The following is a 23,469-nucleotide window of genomic DNA, read 5'->3' as shown; positions in this document are numbered from 1 at the left end:
ATGCTTCCTGCTCTCGGAGCTACTGTTCAAGCAGAAACTGAACTGCCTTTATTAGGGAAGGATGGCAAGAATCCATTTGTATTGTCCACGGCATAACAGATTGAACCCAGAGACACCCTCCTGAAGCAGCAAATTGGGGCTGAGATTCCAAGTGGGTGTGAGGCCCAGAATCTTTGGTAAGGCGTGAGCTGAAACTGGCCTGAGAGCCAGGCCCGGAGCCTGGCAGACCCGATTCTCTCTGGCCTGGTTCAGCACCCAGTCTAGGTGAGGCCCAGGACAGCCTGGAGCTCCTGAGCTTTGTCACCAGGCAACGAGCCCAGTGCCAAGTGGAAGCTGTCAGTGTGCTGTCTGGCCAGGAACGTCAGGAGCAGCAGCAGTGCGGCCTTGGTGTCTGGGTGGAGAGCAAAGAGGGAAAGATCCAGGGAGGACTGGCCCCCAGACCCCTAGCTGCCCCCCCCCCTGCCCCTGCCCACGACTGCCACCCTCACCTGCGGGAATCTTGTTGTCAGCCAGAATGAGGCTGCAGATGCGCAGGAGTTCAGGAGCCACATCTACAACCTGTGGGGGTGGGGTAGGGGGGCTGACTCAGATGCCAGCTCCCCTAGGTCCTGGGACCAGGGTTGAGGCAGGGCCTCCCACTGGGGATACTTATATAGCGTGATATTGATTCATCCAAGACAACCGAGAAAGCCGAGAAGGACCCGTGAAACGTGGGGGGATAATTCTATTTTTTTTTTAAGGGGCCATATTGTGACCGAAGATAACTGCAGGTTAGACCCAAAGAAGCCCAGACACTCAGGAGAGGTCCACCATCACAAGTCTCTAAAGGTGTGTGCGAGACACAGGACTGCTGGAACCCGAGTCCAGACCTTGCTGGTTGGCACAGACAAATCTCATTCAGAAAGCAGAGCTGCTCTGATTGGAAGGGATGGGGGTGGCCCAGAGATACATATGCTCCATGGAACACAGTCTGAAGGAACCCCGGTGCAGGAAGAAGTCAGCCTAGGGAAGTTGTACCAGGGGGTGCAAATGGCCAGGGAGGATGGAGCCTCCCTGGGGAAAAACACTGTGAGGTGAGAAGAGGCCCCTCCCCTCCCATTTCAGCCCTGGCTGCTAACCCTGGCAGAGTAATGACAAAGTGTCTGAGGGCAGCTTAAACTTACTCCACATCAACTACAAGGGAGGCCAACCCTACCTCTGGCTGGAGCGTCAAGCTCCCTCCCAGTTACCTGGTCAGGGCTGCTCTGATAGAGGAAGCTGAAGAGGTGCCCTATAGTGACCCACTCCTCCAAGTCCTCCTTCAGTGGCAGGGCGTGCAGCAGGGCAGCCAGCACCTGGACACAGACATGCCTCAGGCCCCCTGTTCTGTAACCCTTGCACCCCCCTCAGTTTCCGTGCCCTGCTGGATGATGCCTGCAGCCCTCACCTGAGGCTCTGGTTTCCTGGTGGGACCGGCCATCAGCAGGCGGGCCAGTGCCCCACAGATGTTGTCACGGACCCGATCATGGCGCTCCCGTGCCAGGAGGGGCAACAGAAGCCCCAGCAACTTGGGGAAGTATCTGGTTCCACAGTCAAGGAACAGGCCCATGGGCAGACATCTTCCATCCCCGAGCCCCAGAGATACTCCCAACCCCACCTGTGCCCCCTCCTGTAAGCCGAGGATACTCCTGAGCAGGGCGGCCACCGTGCTCTGCCAGCACACCCAGCCCAAAGATGGCATTGCTCCGCACTTCGGGGTCTGCCTCCCGGGCAGTGCTCAATAGCACAGGGAGCAGCCGGGACACGAACTGGGCAGAGGCACCACCCAAGCCCTGAATGGACTCTGCCAGCGTCCCCACTGCGAAGGACTTCTCTGCCACCGTGCAGCCCTGTTTCTGGTGCGGGGAGGAGTGCAAGTCAGGCTGCGACTGGGAAAGAGTGGTGGGCTGGGCACAGGGTGCATGGGCCAAAAAGGGTTTGAAGAGCACTCACCGTCTTGCACAACAGCAATGGTAAGAAGCTGGCAAAGAAGGGGGCAAAGGTGTCTCCCCCCACGGCGGCTGCCAGGGCAGGGATGGCCTCTCCAGCATGCTCTAGCAACATGGCATCGTATTCAGCCTGTGGGCCAGGTCAGGGGCTAGAGCACCAGAGCTGGCTCTGCAATGGTGGCACCTCCCGGATGCTCTGCCGCTGCCACAGGTGGTCCCCAGGGGTTGCCCCTGGTTGACAGGACTGGCCCCTTCCAGGCTGGCCTTGTTTGAAGCACAGCTGCTTCTCCTGGTGCACCACCTACTCTCCCCGCTCTCAGTCCCAGCCACCCAGACCCCCACCTGCAGGAAGCCTCTCCTGAATCTCCGCTGCCTCAGCGGGAGCAGGGGTGCCTCATTTAGAGCCATTACCAACTTTTTAGCAATTCTGGCTCCCCGAGGCCAAGGCCAGGTACCCTGTCCATCCCTGCCTTGGGGACACTACCCAGACAGCCTGGTCCCACAGTCCGGATTCGCAGCTCTCACCTGGTCCTCCTCCTCCTCCTCCTCCTCGTCAGTGTCCTGACAGGCTGTCTGCAAGAAGGGTCCTTGGCTCAGCTTGGGCTCTCCTGGGCCTTCTCATCTCCGAGAGGGGAGGAGGGGGAAGCTGGACCTTTAGCCTCTGACTGTCCCGCCTCCCTGCCCCGCAGCCTACCCACCCCACTCACCTTCCTCTGCAGCACAGCCCTGAGCATGCCACAGAGCTCAGCAAGGCGCCCAGGCGGCTGCAGTGCGAGGGGCCCACAGCCTCGCAGCACGCTAGTCAGCGCCTCCAGCACAGCCATCACCACCTGGCGCTCACGCTCCTCACTCACCGCCTGTATATAGGACGGCAGCACCCGGGCCAGGGCAGCCTGCAGAGCTGGGGACATTATTGGCTGAGGCCCCGGTCAGGTCCTACCCCTATCCCACAGCCATCCCCTTTCTCCGGAGGCCCCAGCATCCCCTGCTCACCTGCAGTGTTGGGTTCGGAGGGGCAGCTCTGACAGGCCTTTTGCAGTGCGCAGCAGAACTGCCCTAGGGCCTCATGGGCCGCCTTCCGCACATTCAGGTGAGGGCACTGTGGGTCGAGAAGGGGCAGGAAGGGCCTGCCTCATTCATGGCTAACACAGGGCCCCTTGCCCTTGGACCCCACCCACTCCGTCCACCAGCCCCCTCACCTCCAGCAGCTTGAATACTTCTTCAAAGACACTCTCCACGTATGGAAGAAAGGCCACACTGTGGACAGACACACAGCCATGCGGCAGGAGCTCCCAGATGGGGCTCCCAGGATCAGGAAGGGCCGAGGTTTACCTGGTATTCACAGAGATCTCCCCTAGAGCAGCACAGGCGTCTTCCTTCTCATCAAAGAAGGCATTTTCCACGCTGTACCTACAGTAGGGTGGAGAGGCCACAGTGATTAGGCACCAGTGGGGGCAGGTCCGGCACGGGGCCCTCGCCCAAAGCCAGGGTTCCTCTGACCAGAAGGGCACCCCTCCGCACCCTGAGATCTCAGAGTCCTCCTCCTCTTCCTCATCCTTGTCCATGAGCTCCTCCTCTTCCTCCCCATCACTCTCGTCATCAAATAGAAGGAAGGATCTGCTTCCATCGTACTGAGGCTGGGCAAAAGAGACACAGCAGGGACTCTGGCTCATTTGTCACCCCAGGGCAGCCCTTCCCCAACTGACCCAGCCCACCAGCTCCCAGCTCACCACAATGCCCTCAGTGGAACGTAGTGACAACAGCATGAGGGTGGTGATTTTTGGCAGGTGGGGTGCCAGGCCCTCACCCATGAGCCCTGATAAAGCTGCGAACAGGCTGTACCTGGTGGAAGCAGGTAAAGGCTGTACAGTCCCGCCTGTCACAGCCAGACAGAACAGGGAACCCCGGGGACACCCATGCCCAGAAACAGAGGACTGGGTTCTGGACTTAGGGCTGTGGATCCAGCAGGCAGGGGTAGGAGGCATGAGGCAGGGAAAGGGCTCACTCACGTGCAACGCCGCAAGTCAGGGTCGTCTACCTGGTCACACAGGCCCAGCCCCAGCTGGCAGCACTCCTCAGCCAGGGGCCTCATGGGCTCTCCCACTGCTCGAGCCAGCACCCCCAGTGTCTCTGTGGAGGCAAGGGCTTGATTAGTACTGGGATGCAATGATGACAAGCCAGACATGTGCAAGGCCAAGACCTGGGAGACTAAAGTCGGCAGCTCACGGGTGATTCAGGAATCCCACCTATTTCTTAGGTATCCTGGGAAGAGAAGATACTTGTGCCACCCTGGAGTAGATGTCCAGGAACGCCTTGGCCCTTCTCCGGCACCGGGCAGCGTGCCTAAGAGCCCCTTACTCACCCAGGCTCTGGATCTGCACAGGCTGCAGGTCCCCGTAGCCTGCCAACAGGAATTCCCGCAGGTGCTCCATGATGGTGGGGAAGTAGGGCAGTAGGGAGGCCTGGGCAGCTGTGGCTGTGGGACAGACAGAATCAGAGCTAGAGTGGGGATCAATGGGACCACCTGCCACAGGCTCTGGGCAAACCCCGTACCGAGCCTCCTGCCTCCTGCTCCTCACCAATGGCCCCCAGGGCGCTCACGGCCAGCTCCTTGGCCCGGGGGCTGCTGGGATTCCTCAGAGGCTGTAACATACACTCCATCAACTCGGGAAGGTAGGGCTGCACTTTAGGACCTGTGGGAAAGGGCATTCCTCTAACACCTAGACGAGGTCTCCTACATTCTAAGCACCCCCTTGTGCCTTGGGCTGACCTCTACCATCCAGCCCAGGGTTCCTCTCCCTACCACAGACAGTGGTTCAGGGGGTTCCATATCCCACCGCCTTCATCCAGAGCTCTAGCTCTGTCTCCTCCCTTGCAATCTACCTAGGTTCTCCACGAAATTCTCCAGGGCATAGCAGGCCTTTGCAAGGTGGTTTGTGTGCCCAGGAGGCACTGACTTCAAGTAGGCAAGGAGCAGGGGCATCACGTCCCCGGAATAGCTGCTGATATGGGGCTGGGGAGAGAAAGGAGGCTCCGAGTCAGCTGACCAGGGTTGGGCCCTGCTTAAGTTTAGTGGTGGCAGGGCGAGCTAAAGAGAGGAGGCTGAAGAGAAGCTGATCCTGGAGATGGGTGGGGACTCTGCCACAGTGGCCACCCACATTCAGCCTCACTGACCTGGAGGTTCTCCGAGAACTGGCCCAGGGCAAAGAGCGCAGCGTTGCGCACCACTTGTGATGGGTCTTCCAGGCCTTTGCACACGATCTGCAGCAGCGGGGGCAGCAGTCTGGGTGGGGTGGAACAAGACGATGCAGTCTGAGGGATAGGGCCAGAAAGCCTGAGGCTAAGCCCTCCTCATTTCCCCGGGGGAAACCAAGGCTTTCTCTGTCACCAATCAGTAGGCACCACCCGCTGGTCCCTATAGCTGAGGTGCCTATTTAAATTATCTTTCAAACCAAGGCACTTGAGACTGAGGGGAAACGCTTCTGATAATTAAGTTCCAACAAGACCAGGACCACCATGGACCATGTGGTAGTACTCCCCACAGCCTGCTCTCAATCCAGGGCAAAGGAAAAGGAACCTCTGTCTGATGTGGTCACCAGCTCCATCGGACAGTACAGCCAGCACCAGGAGCCCAGCCTTGCGCTGGTATGGTCTCTCACTCCGCAAGGCTTCTTCCAGCATGGGCATCTAGGGGAATGGTACTCTCCTGAAACCCTGCTGCAGGTCTGCCCAGCCCCGCGGCAGCTGGCCCTTCACATCTGCCAGGGCCCAAACATCCTGAGTGTCAGGAGACTTGGGGAGAAGGGCACCATAAGGACAGGGCCACACTTACCAGCAAGGGACAGAGCTTCTCAGGGGGCAAATGTAGTGCCAGCATGTCCACAACCTGAAAAAAGGAAGACTTTGCAGGACTCCACCTCTGCCCCACAGCTACCTAACGCCCCGTCCCTACCCATGTCCCATATCTCACCTGTACAGCAAAGTGCTTGGGAGTCTCTCCCACCAGCCCAATCTCCAGCTCTTCCTCTTCTGAATCCTGGTCCTCAGGATCCAGCTGGCCCAGGGCAGGCTCGGCAGCCATAATGGGGAAAAGTGTGTGTAGCAAGGGCGGCAGGAGACGATTCTTCAGTAAGGCCTTGAGAGGGAAAGGGGAACGGTGTCCCTGAGAATCTGCTCCTGAGATGGAGTCACATTAAAAACTCTAACCTTCGGCTCCTGGGAGGCTCAGTAGGTTAAGCATCCAACTCGTGATTTTGCTCAGGTCATAATCTCAAGGTTGTGAGATTGAGCTCTTCCTTGGGCTTCATGCCCAGCATGGAGTCTACTTGAGATTCTCTCTCCCACTTTCTCTGACCCTTCCCCCGCTAGTGTGCAAATGGCTCTCTCTCTAAAGTAAATAAATCTTAGAAAAAAACAAAACAAAACAAAACAGCCTCCTATGCCAGAAAGGGTCCAAGCAGGAAGATTCCCAAACTCCCAGCCAGGAGGTGGGGTGAGGCCAGATCAAGTTTTGAATACTTAAGCATACCCCTGAGATGAACAGAAAGCCAAGGAGTAAGGCAAAGGGTAGAAATAGGTGTGTGGTAATGTACATCAGAGAGTACTTACCTTGCTCTTGACTTTAACCAAGAAAGTGAGGCAGCAGAGAATACGTACGCGTATTGCATCACCCAGAGCCACGTTTCTAGCCACCTGCCCAGAGACGAACTTGAATCAGAGAGAAGCAAGGAAATTCCCAGCAAGCAGCAGAGGTGGTGCTCATCCCTGGCTCACCTCCAGGCAGAATGTGAGGACCTCAGAGAGGTGGGAGGTGATGATGGGCACCTCGGATTCCAGCAATTCATCCAGGACCTCCACAGCCTCACAGGCCTTTGCCTGCCAGACAGACAAGTTATAGGATTACCATGCTCTTTTTTAGTGGACCAGCCGTGTGCTCCTATACTCTCCTTCCAACAGAGCTCTTGCTTAAATGTTCTCACCTCATCTATAGGGATCAGAGTCTGCATAGCCACAATGAGCTTGGGCACCAACATCCGTGCGAGAGGCTAGAGGACAGAAAGCAGAACGCATGCTCATTCATCTCAGGCCCCTAAAGCTGGCAGCTTCCTCAAAGCCTGGACACAGGAGGAGCCCAGGTACAGCCACCCACAGTATCCCTTCTCAACTGTTAGGGAGGACAAATGGCAAAGAAAGAATCTCAAGTAACTCTATATCCAGCAAGGGTGAGGACATGGAAGCCCAAGGCCAGAGAACCAGGGAAGGTGAGGACCCACATCTCACCACATCATCAGTGCCCAGGTAAGGGGCCATGGTGGTCAGAGTGCGCAGGGAGTAGAAGAGGAGCCCAGGAGAGCCCACCTCACCAAGGGTCTCATTCAGAAGCCGAAGGAGCTCCCGGTGGTGGGGTTGGAAGGCCTCAGGTCGGGAGGACACCACCACACTTAGCAGCAAAAGCCCCATCTGTCCAGGTATAGGGGATGAGAGAAAAAAAGTTTATATGGTCTATCCAGTCTCTCAGTTCCTCCTTCCCTCCCTCCCAGCCACCAACCATGTGCTCATACCTCTCTCTCCGGGATGTGGACGCTGTGGGTACTGTGCTGAAGAAGTTGCATGAGCTGAGGCCAGGCCTCCAGGCCTTCCTTTCGAAAAATGGTGGCTGAGAGCTGAGCCAGGCTAAGGCTCACAGAGTGCCTGCAAATAGGAGAGATTCCCCCCCACCCTCAATCACCCTCCAATACCTTCCCCAACACACACTGGGCCTGTCTCCATGGGGTGGCCACGACAGAAACCTCCAAGGGTGGGCAGAGGGTCTTTGCCAAGTTGGGACACATAAGACGATGGCTCATGGGGAGACCAGCAGCAAGGTGGGTATGTAACCTGGTGAGCCTCGTCTCACACTGAATTTCAGTTACATTTTTCTGATCCAGGTTTGGGAGACCATCATGGCCCACTCTCATGAAATTTACTCTTCAACACAATCTTAGAATCCTTGCTCCACTCTCCGTCTAGAACTGAAATCTTCTCCCCTCCCCAGGCCCTGCCTGGAGCCGAAGCACAAGGCAGAAACCCACAGCGGTCTCAGCCTGGAGTCGGTCAGGATCCCAGGAAGAGGCAGGTAGGCACTTACTCAGTCTCTCTCTGAAGGGCGGTCAGGACTAGGGACTTGAGGCTGGAACACAGGTGGCAGGTGTGGGTACTTGGGCCGCCCAGCAGCCGCCTCCGCCCGGCCCCGCCCCCGGCCCCGCCCACCTCTCCCGATGCTCGGCCGCCAGCCGTCGCCAGCGGGTGCTCAGTCGTCTGCGGGTCAGCACAGCCGCGAACTGGCGGACCTGAGGCGAAGAAGCACGCCTGTGAGGGTCGGGCAGGAAGGTGCCGAGAGGGGGCAAGCCGGGGCTTGACCGGCGGCGTACTATGGGGACGCCTGGCGGGGAGGGGCAGGAGCCTCACCTGAGGGTCGGCCGCCGACGCGAGCAGGTCGCAGAGGGCGGGCAGGGCGGCCGGGTCCCGAAGAGCGGTCTGGAGCTGCTCGGTGGCCTGGGGGAGATGTCCGGGGGTCAGAGTCGGGCCTTTCCCACCGCCTCCCACTCGCCCCGGCCGGGTCCCCCGCCTGGCCCGTACCCGGCGGATGCGCTCGGTGTCCGGCAGCAGCAGCTCCCGCAGGAGCTGCTCCAGGCCGGCAGGCTCCATGGCAGCAGTCGAGCCGCCGCTCCTGGGCCGGGAGGGGGGGAGGGGGGAGAGGGGAGGGACAGCACGTGGAGGCCTGAAACCCACTTCCGGCGGAAAAGGCGTTGCTCCGGGCCCCTCCCGTCGCCAGGGTGATTCAACTCGTTTCCTGCTCGGAGCTCCGGCTTCGCCACTTCCGCCGGCTGCGCCGCGGACACAGGCCCTGGCAGTGCAGGTTCCCCCAGCGGAGAGTCCCAAGCGCCGCGGAGAACTCGCGTTCCGTGCATTCCGCGGCCGGCCGGGCTTTCTACGGAACAGTGCCCTTAACGGCAGGCCTCGAATTCCTATATCCAGACCAAACCCTCCAACTACAGGACCCTTTTTCTTAATAAATTTTATTTTGATAATTGTAAAAAGAAAGATCAGGACCAAGACTAAAGGCAACTTAAAAAGTTCAAATATATACTCCTTATATAATAGAGATTTGTAATTCCAGGCCCTCCCGGGGGAAGGGAGGCCCAAAGGGCAAAGGGGAAGGCAGCAATGCCATCACACAATTCAGCCACTCAATCAGAAGAGATCAATGGGCCCCTGGACGTGAAGAATGGGAGAGAAGTGCAACAGTTTTGCCACCCAAAACTCAGTCCATCTTGAGGTTAACATAGATATAACGGATGAACTTTAGGGAAGAAAAAAAGGAGATGGTGCCTAGCATGAGGAAGAAGACATAACCAGTGAGTAAGGAGTAACCAAAAAACTCTACTGTCTGTACTGCCCCTGACATGTTGGAGCGCCGGGCATAGTAGAAAACTGAGTAGAGGAAGATGAAGAGCCCAGTGGAGCCAACGCTCAGCACAGATCGCCACCACCAGCGGTAATCCTCCCCAGACAACTGGAAGTAGGTGAGTGCAATGGAGATGCAAGCCCCCACGCTCAGCAGGATGGCGAAGACAAAGAAGAGGATGCCATACAAAGTGTACTGTTCCCGACCCCATACTGTGGCAAAGATGTAGTACAGCTCCACAGAGATGGCACTGTGAAGAGAAGAGACGATACACAGCATTAAAGGGCTGTGTGCTGCCAGCACAGTTACCGGGGCACTGTGGAAAAGTGGGTCCACTCCACTCCCTGCCCTGGAGTTCCTGGCTTGCTGGGGACTCCTCCACCCATGACTAGCTGTGTTCATCTCAAGAACATCTTCCCTAATCTGTTGAGAGCAAGGATCTTGTCCGTTTTATTCTCTGCTGTATTATTCGCCTGGCACTAAAGGTACTCAAATTGAATGAGCAATCATATGGGCTTCAAGCCCCACATGGTGCTTATGGACACTAATGTCAGAAACCAGAAAGGTGGTGGAAGGAGCAATGTCTCTGGAGAGCTTTCTAAGTGAGACAGCCTCATCTGTTTGAACTAATTCAAGCTGAGTCCTGCTTGGAGCAAGGAGGACCCATTTAATCTCTAAATGGTACAGCTGAACCAGGGATTATCACTCTTATTGGGTTAGGGTACTGGGGAAAGAAAAGCCAGGAACCTAAGTGATGGCCATGGCCTAAAGGGAGGATACCTGAAAGGCAGGAAGCCTCCAACAGTCATGTGGATGAGCGTAGACTTGTACCAGGGCTGGGGTGGGATTTCCCGGGCGATGTTCTTGGTGCGACAAGGTGCATCAAAGGGGCTAGCATTGTTCTTCCCGAAGATGCCTCCAATGACAGTGAGGGGAAAGCCCACCAGCAGCCAAACCGTCAGAAGCAGCAGGATGGTGGTGGCTGGCAGAGCCTGTGTCGAACCATTAGCCCAATGCACCGAGTTCACCACACTCCACGTCAGGAAGAAAGGCACTGCAGGGACGGGCCCCCAGAAGGTGGGTCAGCAGGAGCTACATCCCCTGGGGCTACCCACTCAGATTAGACCTAACAGGAGATGGGTCAAGCATCCTGTTCCCAGGCAGACCTCACCCTTCCACACCTCCTTTCCTGTTCCTTATCTTACCAGCATCCCCTCTCCCATCTGTTATCATTAAGGATCAAGGCAGCTGTTACATGATGATCTAAGAGTAACACAATCCACCTGCCTCCAAGGGCCTATCCTGCTGTAGCATCAGTGATTCATTCCTAGAATGAGACGTTCCTTTGGATTAAGGCCTTGCTTTCAGAAAGCCCTGGCTCAAACATAAATGTGATGGGATATAAATCAGAAAGTTAGGATTGGGAACACAAAAAGCTTCAGAATGCACATTATTACTGCCTTTGAGAAGACAACCTGGCTTGTAAGGCTACAGTCGGGTAGCCACCTCCAAATAAAGTTTTTTTTAAAGAGGGAGTATCACAAAGTTAAGTTCCAGAAGGAGTATTATTTCACTCTTAATAATGGTCGAGAACACAGGTTCTCAGGACAGACTGCGTGGGTCTGAAACATGCTTCACTCCCTTTTAGGAGAGTAATCTCAGGCAAATCACTTAACCAGCATGAAGTTCAATTTCCTCATTTGTAAAATGGGGACAATATTGCCTACCACAAAGGGTTGCTGTGGGGATTAAATGAGATAAAGCTACGTTGGATGCTTACCATGCTAGAACATTTTAAGGACTTAATTTGTGACTATGCAAAAGGAATGCATTCTTGTCTTTTGCATGGTTTTCTGGTTTCTTTTGCCCATTTTTATTCCCTTAAAGCCTAACTCTAACTTTGTCCCAGGTTCCACAATGTATTCTAAGCTCCTCAGTCGGCCCACCAGGCCAGCCCACCAGGGAAAGGGCAGTCCTCACCAGAGAAGAGGCTGGTGGTGAGAATGATGTTCCACACCCAACGCTCGCCTCCAATCTGCCGGTAGAAGTGGCTGGACACGTAGCCAGAGATGCAGCAGGTCAGGGCATACAACAAGATGGCTGCCGAGTTAATGGCCCCATGACGGTGCACATTGAACATGCCCAGCAGCGCCATGACAATAATGCCTGCAGGGTGGTAGTGGAAAGCCTGTGTCAGGTCTCATCTGTCGTTTTTCTGGCAACTTCAGAGGAATCAGACCCCTTTCGCCCAGACCTAAAGTCTCCAGGAAGACAGTATAGTATCCCCTAATTCTGTTGACTGGCAAACCCACAACGGAATATACACACCTGGGCAGCCCAGGTGGTTCAGCGGTTTAGCGCTGCCTTCAGCCAAGGGCATGATCCTGGAGACCCGGGATTGAGTCCCACATCGGGCTCCCTGCGTGGGGCCTGCTTCTCCCTGTGCCTGTGTCTCTGCCTCTCTCTTTCTCTCTCTCCCCGTCTCTCTCATGAATAAATAAAATAAGATAAAAAAGGAATATACACACCTTTTTTTTTCCTTCCAATTTGCTTTCACACCCAGCATGGAGCCCAAAGCAGGGCTTGAACTCACGACCCTGAGATCAAGGCCTGAGCTGAAATCGAGTTGGACACTGAACCGACTGAGCCACCCAGGTGACCCTGTACACATCCTGTCTAAGGCCACACCACCCCTTAGGTCTGCCCCTCACCTTGGACAGAAGAGAAGATCTGTAGATCTTTCCAGAACAAACCACTTCCTTAGTTCTACCCCTTGAGAGAAATCCCTGATTAATTTTATCACCTCACCAGTGCCAAGGGCCAGGAACTGGGCACCCACACCAAGCACAGCACAGAGCAGACCACGGTATGGAGGGAATCGGAAGACATCTGTGTGGATAATTTTCCAGCCATTGTCACCTTGGTCAAAATCATCACCAGAACCTGCAGATGTAGTCTCCTCGTCCAAGTTGTATCGAGCCAGGTCGTTTCGAAGCACACGCATAAGAATGACAGCCACAAAACCCACCAGTAAAAACACAAGCACCATGGAATTGATGATTGACAACCAATGGATTTCCAGTGTTCTGGGAAAGAAACCACCATCATCACCACGGCGCCTGTCACTCCGACGCTCCACTGAAGTCTCAGACCAACGCACACTATAGGTGTGGGTGAGGCCTAAGACCTCATCAGGTCGCAACCCATCTAAGCTATGGGGCTTGACATCCCTCACAGAAACGTTGGCAAATATAATTCGATCTCCATGGAATTCTAGGTGGAAGTCCAAATGGGTCCAGAGCCCTATCTTGTGGCTGTGAGGCAGGAAGCCACTTTCCTCCATGTAGCCCACAAAGCCACGGATTGGCAAGTCGTCCACTACAAATTCAAAGTAGTAGAGTTCCTCAATGGCCTGGCGCAGTTGTTCCACCTACAAAGAGCAAGTCAGGAGTCAGAAAAAGCCTCCCAGCCATAGGGTTAGAGAAAGATTTCACTTCTGACATTTTGGGCCAGATAATTCTTTACTGTGGGGAGCTGTCCTGTGCATTGTAATATGCACCATCCCTGGTTTCTTCCCACTAGATGTCAATAGCAGCCCCTTACCCCCACCCCCCGTGGTAACAATCAAAATGAGCTCCACACATTGCCAAATGTCCGGGCAAAAGATGTAGAAAAAGGAGAAAGGCAAGGTGTACGGAGGTCTGGGTAGACTAAAGAGCAAGTGCCCTAAGAGTGTAAAGGAGCTAGTTAAGAAAGCCAAGAGGTAGGTATGGAAGGAAGCAACTATGCAGGAGTGACAGGTGGACCTTGTTACCAACAGAGCAGCTTGGAGTCAGGAGCCCTGGGCTCGAGTATCACTTCTCCAATTCAATATCCATGTGTCTTGGAAGTCACTTTTGAGCAAGTATGTTTCTTCCTCAACTGAATGCAAATAATATCACCTGTCCTGCCTACCAGTGGGGTTGTAGAAATCGAGTCAGCCCATTTCCATAGAGGTGCTCTAAAACCATAAACCGTAAGGCACGGTTATTAGTTCCTGGGAGGGAGAGCTAAGTGCTCGCCAATGTGGAGTGGCTAACCTGTGCAGAACTGAGCTGCATGTGGCACAGAATTCTTTTCTCCACATTCTCCCGAAAGCGGATCTCGTACAGAGATTCCGCCATTCGGTCCCCATCCAGCACTTCACCCAGGCTAAGGCTTTTGTGACGGATCTTCTCAGGGCAGCAGACCGGGAGCTGATAGTAGTGGTAAGTCTCCTGAGGGTTGTGGTAGGGTCCCACTTTATTGACATAGAGAATGACGGGGTCACCGGTCTTGTAGTGTGTCACACCTTCCACCCGTGGCTCCTGGCCTCTGCCCAGCAGCAGTATCAGGAATGGCAGCCACTGGCAGCTCCAACTCCGCGGGGGCCCTAGGGCCGGCATCCTTAAGGCGGTGGAACCTGTTTGGGGGAATCCTGCAGTTATGAAAACCAGGGATCAATTCCGGACGCCCCAGGTCAGGTCCTTCGAAACGAAGCCCCAGGGCTCCACTTTCTCCCCTCGGCCTCTACAACCCTCCCTCGAGAGGCGCCTCCGCCGACCCCCACACAGCGCTGTCTCTCCGTGCTCCGTGCGCTCTCATCCCGTCGATCTGGGGTCCCCGTCCAGCAGCCCGCCTGCCCGGGACCTCCCGCGCGCCCCAGCCTGTTTCCATGGCAACGCCACGCGGCCTCGCACCTCGGGCACCTTCCCGCGGCACCCCCGGGGTCCTCACCGCACGGGCAGGGCTGGCCTCCGCGGCCCGTAGCTGCCCTTGGGCTCCTACCCGGGTCTCCCCGAGAGCGGCGCGCTAGCTGCGGCCGGGAGAGGACCTGACGACCGACCGCCCCGGGGTTGGCCGCCGCAGTGCCTGTTCGCAGCGGCCGGAGCCACACCACGCGGGACACCACACCCGGCCCAGGAAGTGCTCGCGGACGAGCCTTCTCCAGCCGGGAGCCCGGCCCAGCTCTGGAGAGCCCCCGAGGCTCGGCTAGCCCGCCCCGCGGCGGGGGACCGTCCCGGCGAGCTGCAGAGCGACCCAGGACACGTCAGTCTTACCACTTCCGCCTCACCGGGAGGGGGCCTCGGCCCCGCGGGCAGCTCCTCTCCCCGAGCCTAGAGGGGACCACGCCCCCGCTGCTGCGGCCGCGGCGCCGCTCGGCGCACCGCTTCTCCGGCGGGGGCTACGGCTGAGGCCTGGCTGCGAGGACGCGGACGACCCTTCGGGGTAAGGGTCGCCGCCAGACCGCCCGCCCGTCCCTGGCAAGACTTGGGCACGGGCGGAGGCCGAGGAGCCGTAGCCCGGTTGGTGGCTGGGCCCACATCTAGTGGACGCCCCGGAGCACCTGCCGGCTGAACCAATGGGACTCGCCACCCACCGCAGAGGGCGAGCTCTGGGCGGCGGTTCGTGCCCCCAACCCGGGCGGGGCTGAGACTTTGGGCGTCACTGTGCTAGGACTGCGCGACAGTCCAGGCAAGGGTCCCGGAGTCTGGATCTCAGCTCACTGCTTCTCTCCCAACCCGTCACGAAAGGCCTCCCGCCGAAAAATGAATACGTAAATAAGAACATCTTGCCGAGGCTGCCCCGGAGGCCTTCCTGTTCATATAATGACCGTCCCATGTTCGAAGATGGCAAGCCTGAGCCAGGTCCGGCGCTGAGGCACGCAAACAGGGTGTCAGCCCTTTTATCCGGTGAGTTGGGCAGCCTGACACGCTTGTTACTTTCAGGGTAAGAATCGTGGCATACGTTCGACTCTTTCGATGTTTTTGTTCGTATTTATCCGTTATGTGTTTGGGAATTTTGTATTGCAGATTATCCTGGAAAAGTTTACACTTGTCCGTCTCCGCGATTTTTTTTTAAAGGTTTCTTTCTTATTTATTTATAGAGACAGAGAGAGAGAGAGAGAGAGGCAGAGACAGAGGCAGAGGGAGAAGCAGGCTCCATGCAGGGAGTCCGACGTGGGACTCGATCCCGGGTCTCCAGGATCACACCCCAGGCCGCCGCCGGCGGCGCTAAACCGCTGCGCCACTGGGGCTGTCCCGTTTCCGCTATTTTAAGGGGATGAGCCTTTAGGGGAGTTTGGAAGATCAGACCCAGGGGCAGTGACTTCCGTTTGGCCACGTGGGGGCAGCATGTAAGTATGGAGACTTAAGGTTCCCTTTGCCTGGGGAAAATAGTACAAGGGAAAAATCACAAGTGGCTTCAGGCCTGAAAAGTCCTCCGTTTACCCACTTCTGACCTCTCTGCCCCAACCCTCCTCCCTGGCGGAGGAGGAGGTGAGGTTCCAGGAAGTAGGAGATGGGAGTTTTTTAGATAACCAATGAGTTTTGTAATTATAAAAGTAACTTAAGCCAGAAATCTGGGACCCTTTCTCACTTACTCCCTGGTCCCACCCCCCAGCCTCCTTGGATCATTGCCATTTGGCCCCCTGCTGCTTATTTCCTTAATATCTTCCAAATACTTGCCTTCCCTGGCTGCCTTGGTTCAGGTCCCATCCTCTCTCACTTAAATTACCATAGTAAGCCACCTTGCTAGTCTCCTGGTCACCTCCACTCTTGGATCCATTTTCCACTCTGCTGCTGTAAAGATTCATATTTATACACAGACTATATAATTTCCTGCAACAGTGGCTCTCAAATCTTGGTGTGCATCAGATTCAGCTAGAAGCTTATTAAAAACAGAGAGACCAGGGCACCTGGATGGCTCAGTGGTTGAGCATCTATCTGCCTTTGGCTCAGGGTATGATCCCGGGGTCCTGGGATCGAGTCCCACATCGAGCTCCCTGCATGGAGCCTGCTTCTCCCTCTGCTTATGTCTCTGCCTCTCTCTCTGTGTCTCTCATGAATAAATAAACAAGATCTTTAAAAAACAAAACAGAGACACCTAGGTCCACCAGAATCAGGATCTTAGAGGAGGGGGTGACTGGGCATCATTATTTTTTTAACAGGCTTTGACTTTGATAATTTTAACCAAAATTTGACCATGAGTACATAGGATAAACTCTAAAAAGCGTGGTATATGAGGCCTGTCAGACCTGGATCTTTATTACTTCTCCAGGTACCTTACCTTTTGGAACCCTTCCTGTATTCAGATTAGAATCTTCAGTGGTTTAGCGCCTGCCTTTGGCCCAGGGCGCGATCCTGAAGTCCCGGGGTCGAGTCCCGCGTCGGGCTCCCGGTGCATGGAGCCTGCTTCTCCCTCCTCCTGTGTCTCTGCCTCTCTCTCTCTATGTCTATCATAAATAATAAATAAATAAATATTTAAAAAAAAAAAAAAGAATCTTGAATGCCGGGATGCCTGGGTGGCTCAGTGGTTGAGCATCTGCCTTTAGCCCAGGGTGTGATCCTGGGTCTTGGGGATCGAGTCCCACATTGGGCTCCTTGCAAGGAGCCTGCTTCTCCCTCTGCCTATGTCTCTGCCTCATTCTCTCTGTGTGTCTCATGAATAAATAAAATCTTTAAACAAACAAAAATGAATCTTGAATGCCATGTTTTCTCAAGCCTGCAAGCCTCATATAGTTCCCTCTGCCTAGACTGCCCAGTCTACCATTCCCTGCTTACCTGCCCAGAGACTCCTCTTGAACAGTGCACATGCCTCCTCCATAAAGCCTGCCTTTACATCTTCCAGTCTTTGTTTATAGCACTCTTAATCTCACTGTACTGTTATTTTACTTATTTGTCTGTCTTCCTTGTTAACTACCAAGTACTCACAAGAAGACTATAATTTATCCATCTTGATATCTTTAGGACTTAGCAGTGCTTTTGTATAAAGTAGGCAGCTTAATACACGTTTCGCCCATGAACTGTTTACCTCCTAGACATGATGAGGGACAGAGCTGCCACCAAGCTACCTACTTCTCCAGGGGCCAGCTACCTATCCAGAGGAGCAGGAGGTGGGCAGGGCTGGGTGGGCCTCCTTACCATGGTGTGCCCTGGACAACTTATCTTGGTCGTTTGAGAATGTACATCTAGCTTCTAACAAACTTTGAAACCATCCTGCCAGCAGGAGCAGCAGGCTGTCAGATAGGAATTTACCAGTAGCCTATAGCATAATCCGTACCATACCAAACTCCATAAATGGAGTTGAGGTTTTTTGTTTGTTTATTTTGGAGGGGGAGAGATAGAAATAAAAGAAATCTGATTTTTCTCTTGTTCTTTCCCCTGCGTGCCCCCCCCTCACCCTGTACACACATAGTCTTTAAATCCAGGTAACTGGGCAGCCTGGGTGGCTCCGCCTTCGGCCCAGGGCATGACCCTTGGAGACCCAGGGTCGAGTCCCACGTTGGGCTCTCTGCACGGAGCCTGCTTCTCCCTCTGCCTGCGTCTCTGCCTCTCTCTCTCATGAATAAATAAAATCTTTAAAACAAAACAAAACAAAAATCCAGATAACCCCTCTATCAAGAGACCACAATCTCTTGTCCTCTCATTCCCTCCAAACTTGTTCTTCCGTTTCACCAAGACCTGCAACCCCTCCTTTTGTCCCTTTGGACTTTTTCTAGCTTGTGTTTCTAACCCATGCAGCTGACTCTGTATTCCATCATTTCAACTACATTCTTGCCTGTGTTCTTGATGCCTCTCTTCCATTATTCTTTCTTCCCAGCTGCCAAGGGAAAACCTTCATCTTGGGTTCATCGGCCAATATGCAAGCACCTATACCCAACATGCTAAAAAAATCTTAACACTGTGTTAAAATCATGTGTCTATAAATTGTGTTTTTAACCTCATTTGGACCCCCCAATGCTGCCCAGTGATCCTGCTCATTTTCCGGATGAGCTCTCTTCCATTTCTCCACAACCCATTCTTCTCAAACCTCTGACTTCATCCCCCTCTTCTGGTCAGTTGACCTCCCTTACAGCCCCAGTGAGATATGCAAGCAGAAAAAAACACAATTACAGACACTACATTAGATGCTGTGGCAGAGAAAGTACTGGGGCTCTGGGATTATCCAGAAAGGAGGAACATCCAGTTTGGGTTTGAGTGGTCAGCAAAGGTGTCCTTAAAACAGCTCAGAGCTAAGCCCTAAAGGGAGAGTCAGGGTCCGCCAAGACAGAGGGAACAGCAGTGAAGGACAAGTGATTCTGTTTGGCTGGAGCATTACATATATGTTAAGAGATAAAATTGGAGAGATGTTGAAGCCATATAAAAGAATGTGGGCTTCTCTTTGGGGTTGGCCATGGAAACAAGATGACGAAGGGGACATCATCGTTCGGAAAGCGTCGCAGTAAGACGCACACGTTGTGCCGCCACTATGGCTCTAAGGCCTGCCACCTTTAGAAGTCCACCTGCGGCAAGTGTGGCTACCCTGCCAAGCGGAAGAGAAAGTATAACTGGGAGTGCCAAGGCTAAAAAACAAATACCACTGGGACTGGAAGAATGAAGCACCTAAAAATTGTATACCACAGATTCAGGCATGGATTCTGTGAAGGAACAACACCTAATCCCAAGAGGGCAGCTGTTGCAGCATCCAGTTCATCTTAAGGATTTCAACGATTAGTCAAAATAAACGTTCTGGTTTAAAAAAAAAAAGAATTTGGACTTGATCCTGAGAAGAAAGGGGAGGCAAAGAATTGTTTTAGGTGGGAATGAAACCAGTGTTATGCCTTGGAGTTCAGGGTGAAGACCTGAGGGGAGCAGAAAGCTTGCTAGAGTGATCGGTTGATGGAGGTTTGACCTAAGAGAGTGGCAGCTGCTCCGAGATCCCAGAATGTATTATGAAAGATAATTAGGAGGGAGAAGAGGTGACAGATTGGATGTAGGGGCTAAGGCAGACAGAAGGGTCTAGGATGACACCTGGGTGTGTAAATTGAAGCAATGAGTATAGAACTTAACAGAGAAAGTCTAGAACAAGAACCTAAAGAGTTCAGTTTTGGACAGGGTGAGTTTAAGATACTTGAGGAAGACATGTCCATGTGCTGTCCAGTGAGCAACTGGTGCTGGGACTCCAGGGGACATCTGGGATAGAGATGAGATTAGGAGCAGTCAGCATTGATGTAATGTTGGGAATGGGTGAGCTCCTAATGGGAGGACTTAAAGCTTTGAGGAAATAAGGCCTGTGGTAGAACCTTCAGGATATGATGGAGGGACAGATAAAGAAGATAAGGCTCCAGGGAAGTCTGAGGAATGGCTAGAAGGATAGGAGTAAAACTATAGAACTTAGGGTCATGGAAAGCAAGACAAGAATGCATTTCAGGGTTCACAGATGGAGTCTATTACACCCCTTTGATCTGAGAGACCCTTGTAACCCTGTAACTGTCTTTACTTGTATAAAGGTGTAGAAGTGAGGTTCTGCAACTTTGGAGTCTAGGCTTCAGGTGACCATGCAATTTCTCTTTTTTTTCCCTCTTAAAATTCAGTGCTATTATGTCAAAGAACTCTGGCTAGTCCACTGGATAGTGAGACCATATACAGCAGAAACAAGCCATCCCAATTAAGATGAGGCCACCAGAAGAACCAGCCACTGAGCCCACCTCAGTTTCCAAAAGAAAAAAAGAAAAAAGGCAGTTGCTTTAAGCCAAGAAAAAACAAAAAACAAACAAAAAATCACTTAAGGTTAAGATTCCTTAGAATAGGCTTCTCCAACACCTTGTAAGTCTCTGTAATATCCTCACACGTGTTTCTCATGCTGGAGAATACACTCTAGGAGCAGAGGGTCTCTGTTGGGGTTATGGGCTATTTTGGCCCAGTACTCGCACACTGCCTGGCACACAGTGGGTGTTCCATAAACGTGGATGGTTGAAGGGACTAGATCTTGGCCGGGGCAGGGGGGCGGGCATCTCACCAGGTTGCAGAGGTTGCCTCCAGGAATATATTCCACAGTGCACTTCATTCTCAAGCCTCGTGGCCAGGGGCACAAAGAAGGTGAATTGTTAGGTATATGGAACACAGGACCTTGGGAGTTCCGTAACCAGGAGAAAGAAGTAACAACAGCTAGTGGGAACAAAAAAGAACTGCTGCTCCCTTCATCCCCCTCCACGTTCCTAGTGGAGAGTTGAGCCCAGCACCCCAGACTTGCGTGACTATATAGGCAAGCATTTGGAGACTAACTTTTGGTATCCTAGCCCTCAGTAGCTCAAGGTTGGCTTTCTGAGCAGATAAATAGGCTTTTAAGTAGCAAAGTTCCCTGCTCTCAGCAAGCCTGACACCATGGGGAAGGGAGACACCTTGGAGATAGCACCAACCCCCTCTGCCTACCGCTCTGTAATGGAGGAGTACGGTTACGAGATGGGCAAGGTCATTGGCAATGGCTCCTATGGGACCGTGTATGAAGCTTACTACACAAAGCAAAAGGTCATGGTGGCTGTCAAGATCATCTCAAAGAAGAAGGCCTCTGAGGACTATCTTAACAAGTTCCTGCCCCGTGAGATACAGGTTGGAAAGGGGGCTGGAAGAGGGAACTCATACTGAGTTGCTAAAGATTTCTCAGAAGAGGGTAGGGTCAGGAAGGGGAGGAGCCAGCACACCTGCTCCCTCTCCCACAATCAGGGCTGAATGTCTTACTGAGCAGCAGGAAAAGGACTCCATGTAAATTCAACCTCTTTCCATTCACCCACAGGCCCTCACAAAGTAAAAGTCCAAAGCATAGGGTTCACCCACAGCCCACCAGCCCTCTGGAATTTAATCCTTTTGCATGGTTCTAAGTAGGTTAGCAGTGGGATGGCAGGAGGGCTGGGAGCACAGCCAGGGTTCTCCCTTCCTAGGTTTGATGGATCCCTCTTCTGGGGCCAGGTAATGAAGGTCCTGCGGCACAAGTACCTCATCAACTTCTATCAAGCCATTGAAACCACATCCCGAGTATACATCATTCTGGAGCTGGCTCAGGGTGGTGATGTCCTCGAGTGGATCCAGCGGTACGGGGCTTGCACTGAGCCCCTTGCTGGCAAGTGGTTCTCCCAGATGACCCTGGGCATCGCCTACCTGCACAGCAAGGGCATCGTGCACCGGTGAGGGCACGGCCACCCAGGCTGGGGCCTTTGGGCTCTCAAGGGGGTATCATGCATGTCTCCCATTTTCTTCCCTTTTTTTTCCCCTCCCTCAACCTTCCTCGGTTATCTAGGCCTATTCATCCCCTCTATTTTAATGCTTTGCTCAAGAACGTTTATGTAGCACCCTCTGTGAGCACAGCACTCTATGAAGTACAATGATGAGCCCCAGTGATCCTCAGGTATCCTCCTCTCTCACCTCGAGGCTCTGCTCACAACTCCGCGGCTCCTCCCTCTTTACCTTGTGTCCTCATGACCGTGCCTCTCTCCCACTCTGCCTTTCCACCTCTAGCCTCTGACCCCTGGCCCTTCAGCTCCCGGTCTAATACTGAGCCCTCTTCCCAGCCTGACCCCCAGCCTTTCTGCTGCTGGTAGGGACTTAAAGTTGGAGAACCTGTTGCTGGACAAGCGGGAGAACGTGAAGATCTCGGACTTTGGCTTCGCCAAGATGGTGCCTTCTAACCAGAGAATGCATAGTAGCCCTTCTTACCGCCAAATGAACTGCTTTACCCACCTCAGCCAGACCTACTGTGGCAGCTTTGCTTACGCATGCCCAGAGATCTTGCTGGGCTTGCCCTACAACCCTTTCCTGTCTGACACCTGGAGCATGGGCGTCATCCTCTACACTCTAGTGGTCGCCCGGCTGCCCTTTGATGACACCAATCTCAAGAAGCTGCTGAAAGAGACTCAAAAGGAGGTCACTTTTCCATCTAACTACTCCATCTCTCAGGAGTGCAAGGTGCTGGCTCCCCCAGGAGGGCTGAGGCCTTGGGGATAACCTACAGGGAGGGAATACCCATCCTCGGCGTCCCCACCCTGGGGGAGGCTCTTCCCCACCAGAGCAATCTCACACTTGAGCCCCTACCCTAGAGTAGTTGCTGGGGAGGGAGTTAAAGGGCTACCCCTGGGCGTCTGAGGGATAAGCAGGTTTCAGCCTCTTGTCTCTTTAGGCCAGGAGGGGATTATGTAAGGGTTTTCCCCCAGGGAACTCTTCCTTCCCTTCTCCTCCAAGGAGATAAATGCCAGGCTCTTCAAGATAAAATCAGGGCCATACCCCCTTTCACCAGAGTGGTGTGATGGGCTATCTTGCTTCTCTCTTAGGTCCAAGAGCTAGTTGCCTATGTGGCACAATGGGGGGCAAGCTCAGCCAAGACCTCTCTCTCCTCTGCCCTAGAACCTGGTCCTCCAGACACTATGCCAAGCCACCAAGCGTGCCACCATCCTGGACATCATCAAGGATCCTTGGGTGCTCAAGTTCCAGCCTGAGCAACCCACCCATGAGATCAGGCTGCTTGAAGCCATGTGCCAACCCCCCAGCACCCCTAATCGGCACCAATCCTTGGAAATCAACACCTAAAAGTGGTCGAAAGGGGGTTGAGAGAGGAGCAAAGCAGGAGGGTCTGGGGCTAAAAATCTTTTATACCAAAAATAAATCTATTTCTGATTTAGTTTTACTAGCTGGGGTCAAAGACATTCTTTCCTCAGGGGAACCTTAGCAAGAAACACTACTGAGGGTAAGAGGTGGATTTCTAACCAGTCTGGAACCAGCCATATTGGCACCTGTGAAGTCCACGTGGTAATTCACAATGTAGCACATATGCAGCTCATGGGAGAGAGGGTGCTGGGATGAATGCCCACTTTTGGGAAGCTTCATTATTCTGGCTAAGGAAATGCTCACTATTTTATATCTGTGTGCATTCTAAATGTTCAAGTAGGAGGGTAGAGAGGCCCTGGCTGCTGTTTGGTTATGGCTCTATCTCTGTTTACTGTCCAAAGGGATGGCAATATTCTCTTTGAAGAACAAATATCAGGGGTATCAAGATGTGTGATGTATCTTGGTTCCTGCTCCCTCCTCCAAGTAGTTGTTTCACTATTGAAAAAACCCCAGTGAATCATGGCCCCTCAACTAGTGCTCTTAGAAACAAACGACAAGGGCGCATGGGTGGCGCAGGTGGTTGAGTGTCCTGAGCTGAAAAGCTCAGGGTCGTTGGATGGAGCCCTGCATCAGGCTCTGTGCTCAGCAGGGAGTCAGCTTGGGGTTCTCTCTCCTTCTCCCC

At 53.7% G+C, this 23,469-nt stretch overlaps 3 protein-coding genes and 1 pseudogene across 10 annotated transcripts; 2 read left to right on the top strand and 2 right to left on the bottom strand.

The window, feature by feature from the left end:
* Positions 1-25: 25 nt before the first annotated feature.
* Positions 26-9,008, bottom strand: IPO4 (importin 4). Its single transcript, XM_055309024.1, has 30 exons — positions 8,586-9,008; positions 8,415-8,501; positions 8,217-8,296; positions 8,095-8,136; positions 7,529-7,658; positions 7,248-7,427; positions 6,947-7,012; positions 6,741-6,842; positions 6,576-6,659; positions 5,938-6,102; positions 5,800-5,853; positions 5,545-5,654; positions 5,142-5,250; positions 4,851-4,980; positions 4,547-4,660; positions 4,330-4,443; positions 3,977-4,097; positions 3,698-3,809; positions 3,489-3,604; positions 3,300-3,377; positions 3,167-3,224; positions 2,961-3,066; positions 2,675-2,868; positions 2,493-2,540; positions 1,972-2,097; positions 1,666-1,874; positions 1,427-1,559; positions 1,230-1,334; positions 489-558; positions 26-391 (listed from the first exon to the last, which is right to left on the bottom strand). Exons 1-30 carry the CDS (start codon positions 8,652-8,654, stop codon positions 261-263), a joined length of 3,243 nt encoding a protein of 1,080 aa, XP_055164999.1. The 5' UTR covers positions 8,655-9,008; the 3' UTR covers positions 26-260.
* TM9SF1 (transmembrane 9 superfamily member 1) lies at positions 9,008-16,612 on the bottom strand. 5 transcript variants are annotated; one of them, XM_055309029.1, is made up of 6 exons: positions 16,501-16,612; positions 13,494-13,855; positions 12,223-12,844; positions 11,395-11,580; positions 10,195-10,468; positions 9,008-9,664 (listed from the first exon to the last, which is right to left on the bottom strand). In XM_055309029.1, the coding sequence occupies exons 2-6, from the start codon at positions 13,836-13,838 to the stop codon at positions 9,271-9,273; spliced, it is 1,821 nt and encodes a 606-aa protein (XP_055165004.1). In that variant the 5' UTR covers positions 13,839-13,855; positions 16,501-16,612; the 3' UTR covers positions 9,008-9,270. The 5 variants fall into 5 exon arrangements, with proteins under 5 accessions (XP_055165004.1, XP_055165000.1, XP_055165001.1 ...); XM_055309025.1 differs by lacking the exon at positions 16,501-16,612 and adding an exon at positions 14,170-14,304; XM_055309026.1 differs by lacking the exon at positions 16,501-16,612 and adding an exon at positions 14,133-14,265.
* On the top strand, positions 15,481-22,866 carry TSSK4 (testis specific serine kinase 4). 4 transcript variants are annotated; one of them, XM_055309033.1, is made up of 4 exons: positions 15,481-15,568; positions 21,131-21,373; positions 21,788-22,151; positions 22,587-22,866. In XM_055309033.1, coding segments are annotated over exons 1-4 (792 nt in total). In that variant the 5' UTR covers positions 15,481-15,566; the 3' UTR covers positions 22,770-22,866. The 4 variants fall into 4 exon arrangements, with proteins under 4 accessions (XP_055165008.1, XP_055165007.1, XP_055165010.1 ...); XM_055309032.1 differs by having other exon boundaries at positions 21,758-22,151; XM_055309035.1 differs by lacking the exon at positions 15,481-15,568 and adding an exon at positions 20,570-20,801 and having other exon boundaries at positions 21,159-21,373.
* Positions 18,618-18,911, top strand: LOC129499350 (60S ribosomal protein L37-like; annotated as a pseudogene).
* Positions 22,867-23,469: the final 603 nt, after the last annotated feature.

This window comes from Nyctereutes procyonoides, unplaced genomic scaffold (genome assembly GCF_905146905.1).
Source record: "Nyctereutes procyonoides isolate TBG_1078 unplaced genomic scaffold, NYPRO_anot_genome, whole genome shotgun sequence".
Lineage (NCBI taxonomy): Eukaryota > Metazoa > Chordata > Mammalia > Carnivora > Canidae > Nyctereutes > Nyctereutes procyonoides.
This window is presented reverse-complemented; position numbering and strand designations above follow the sequence as displayed.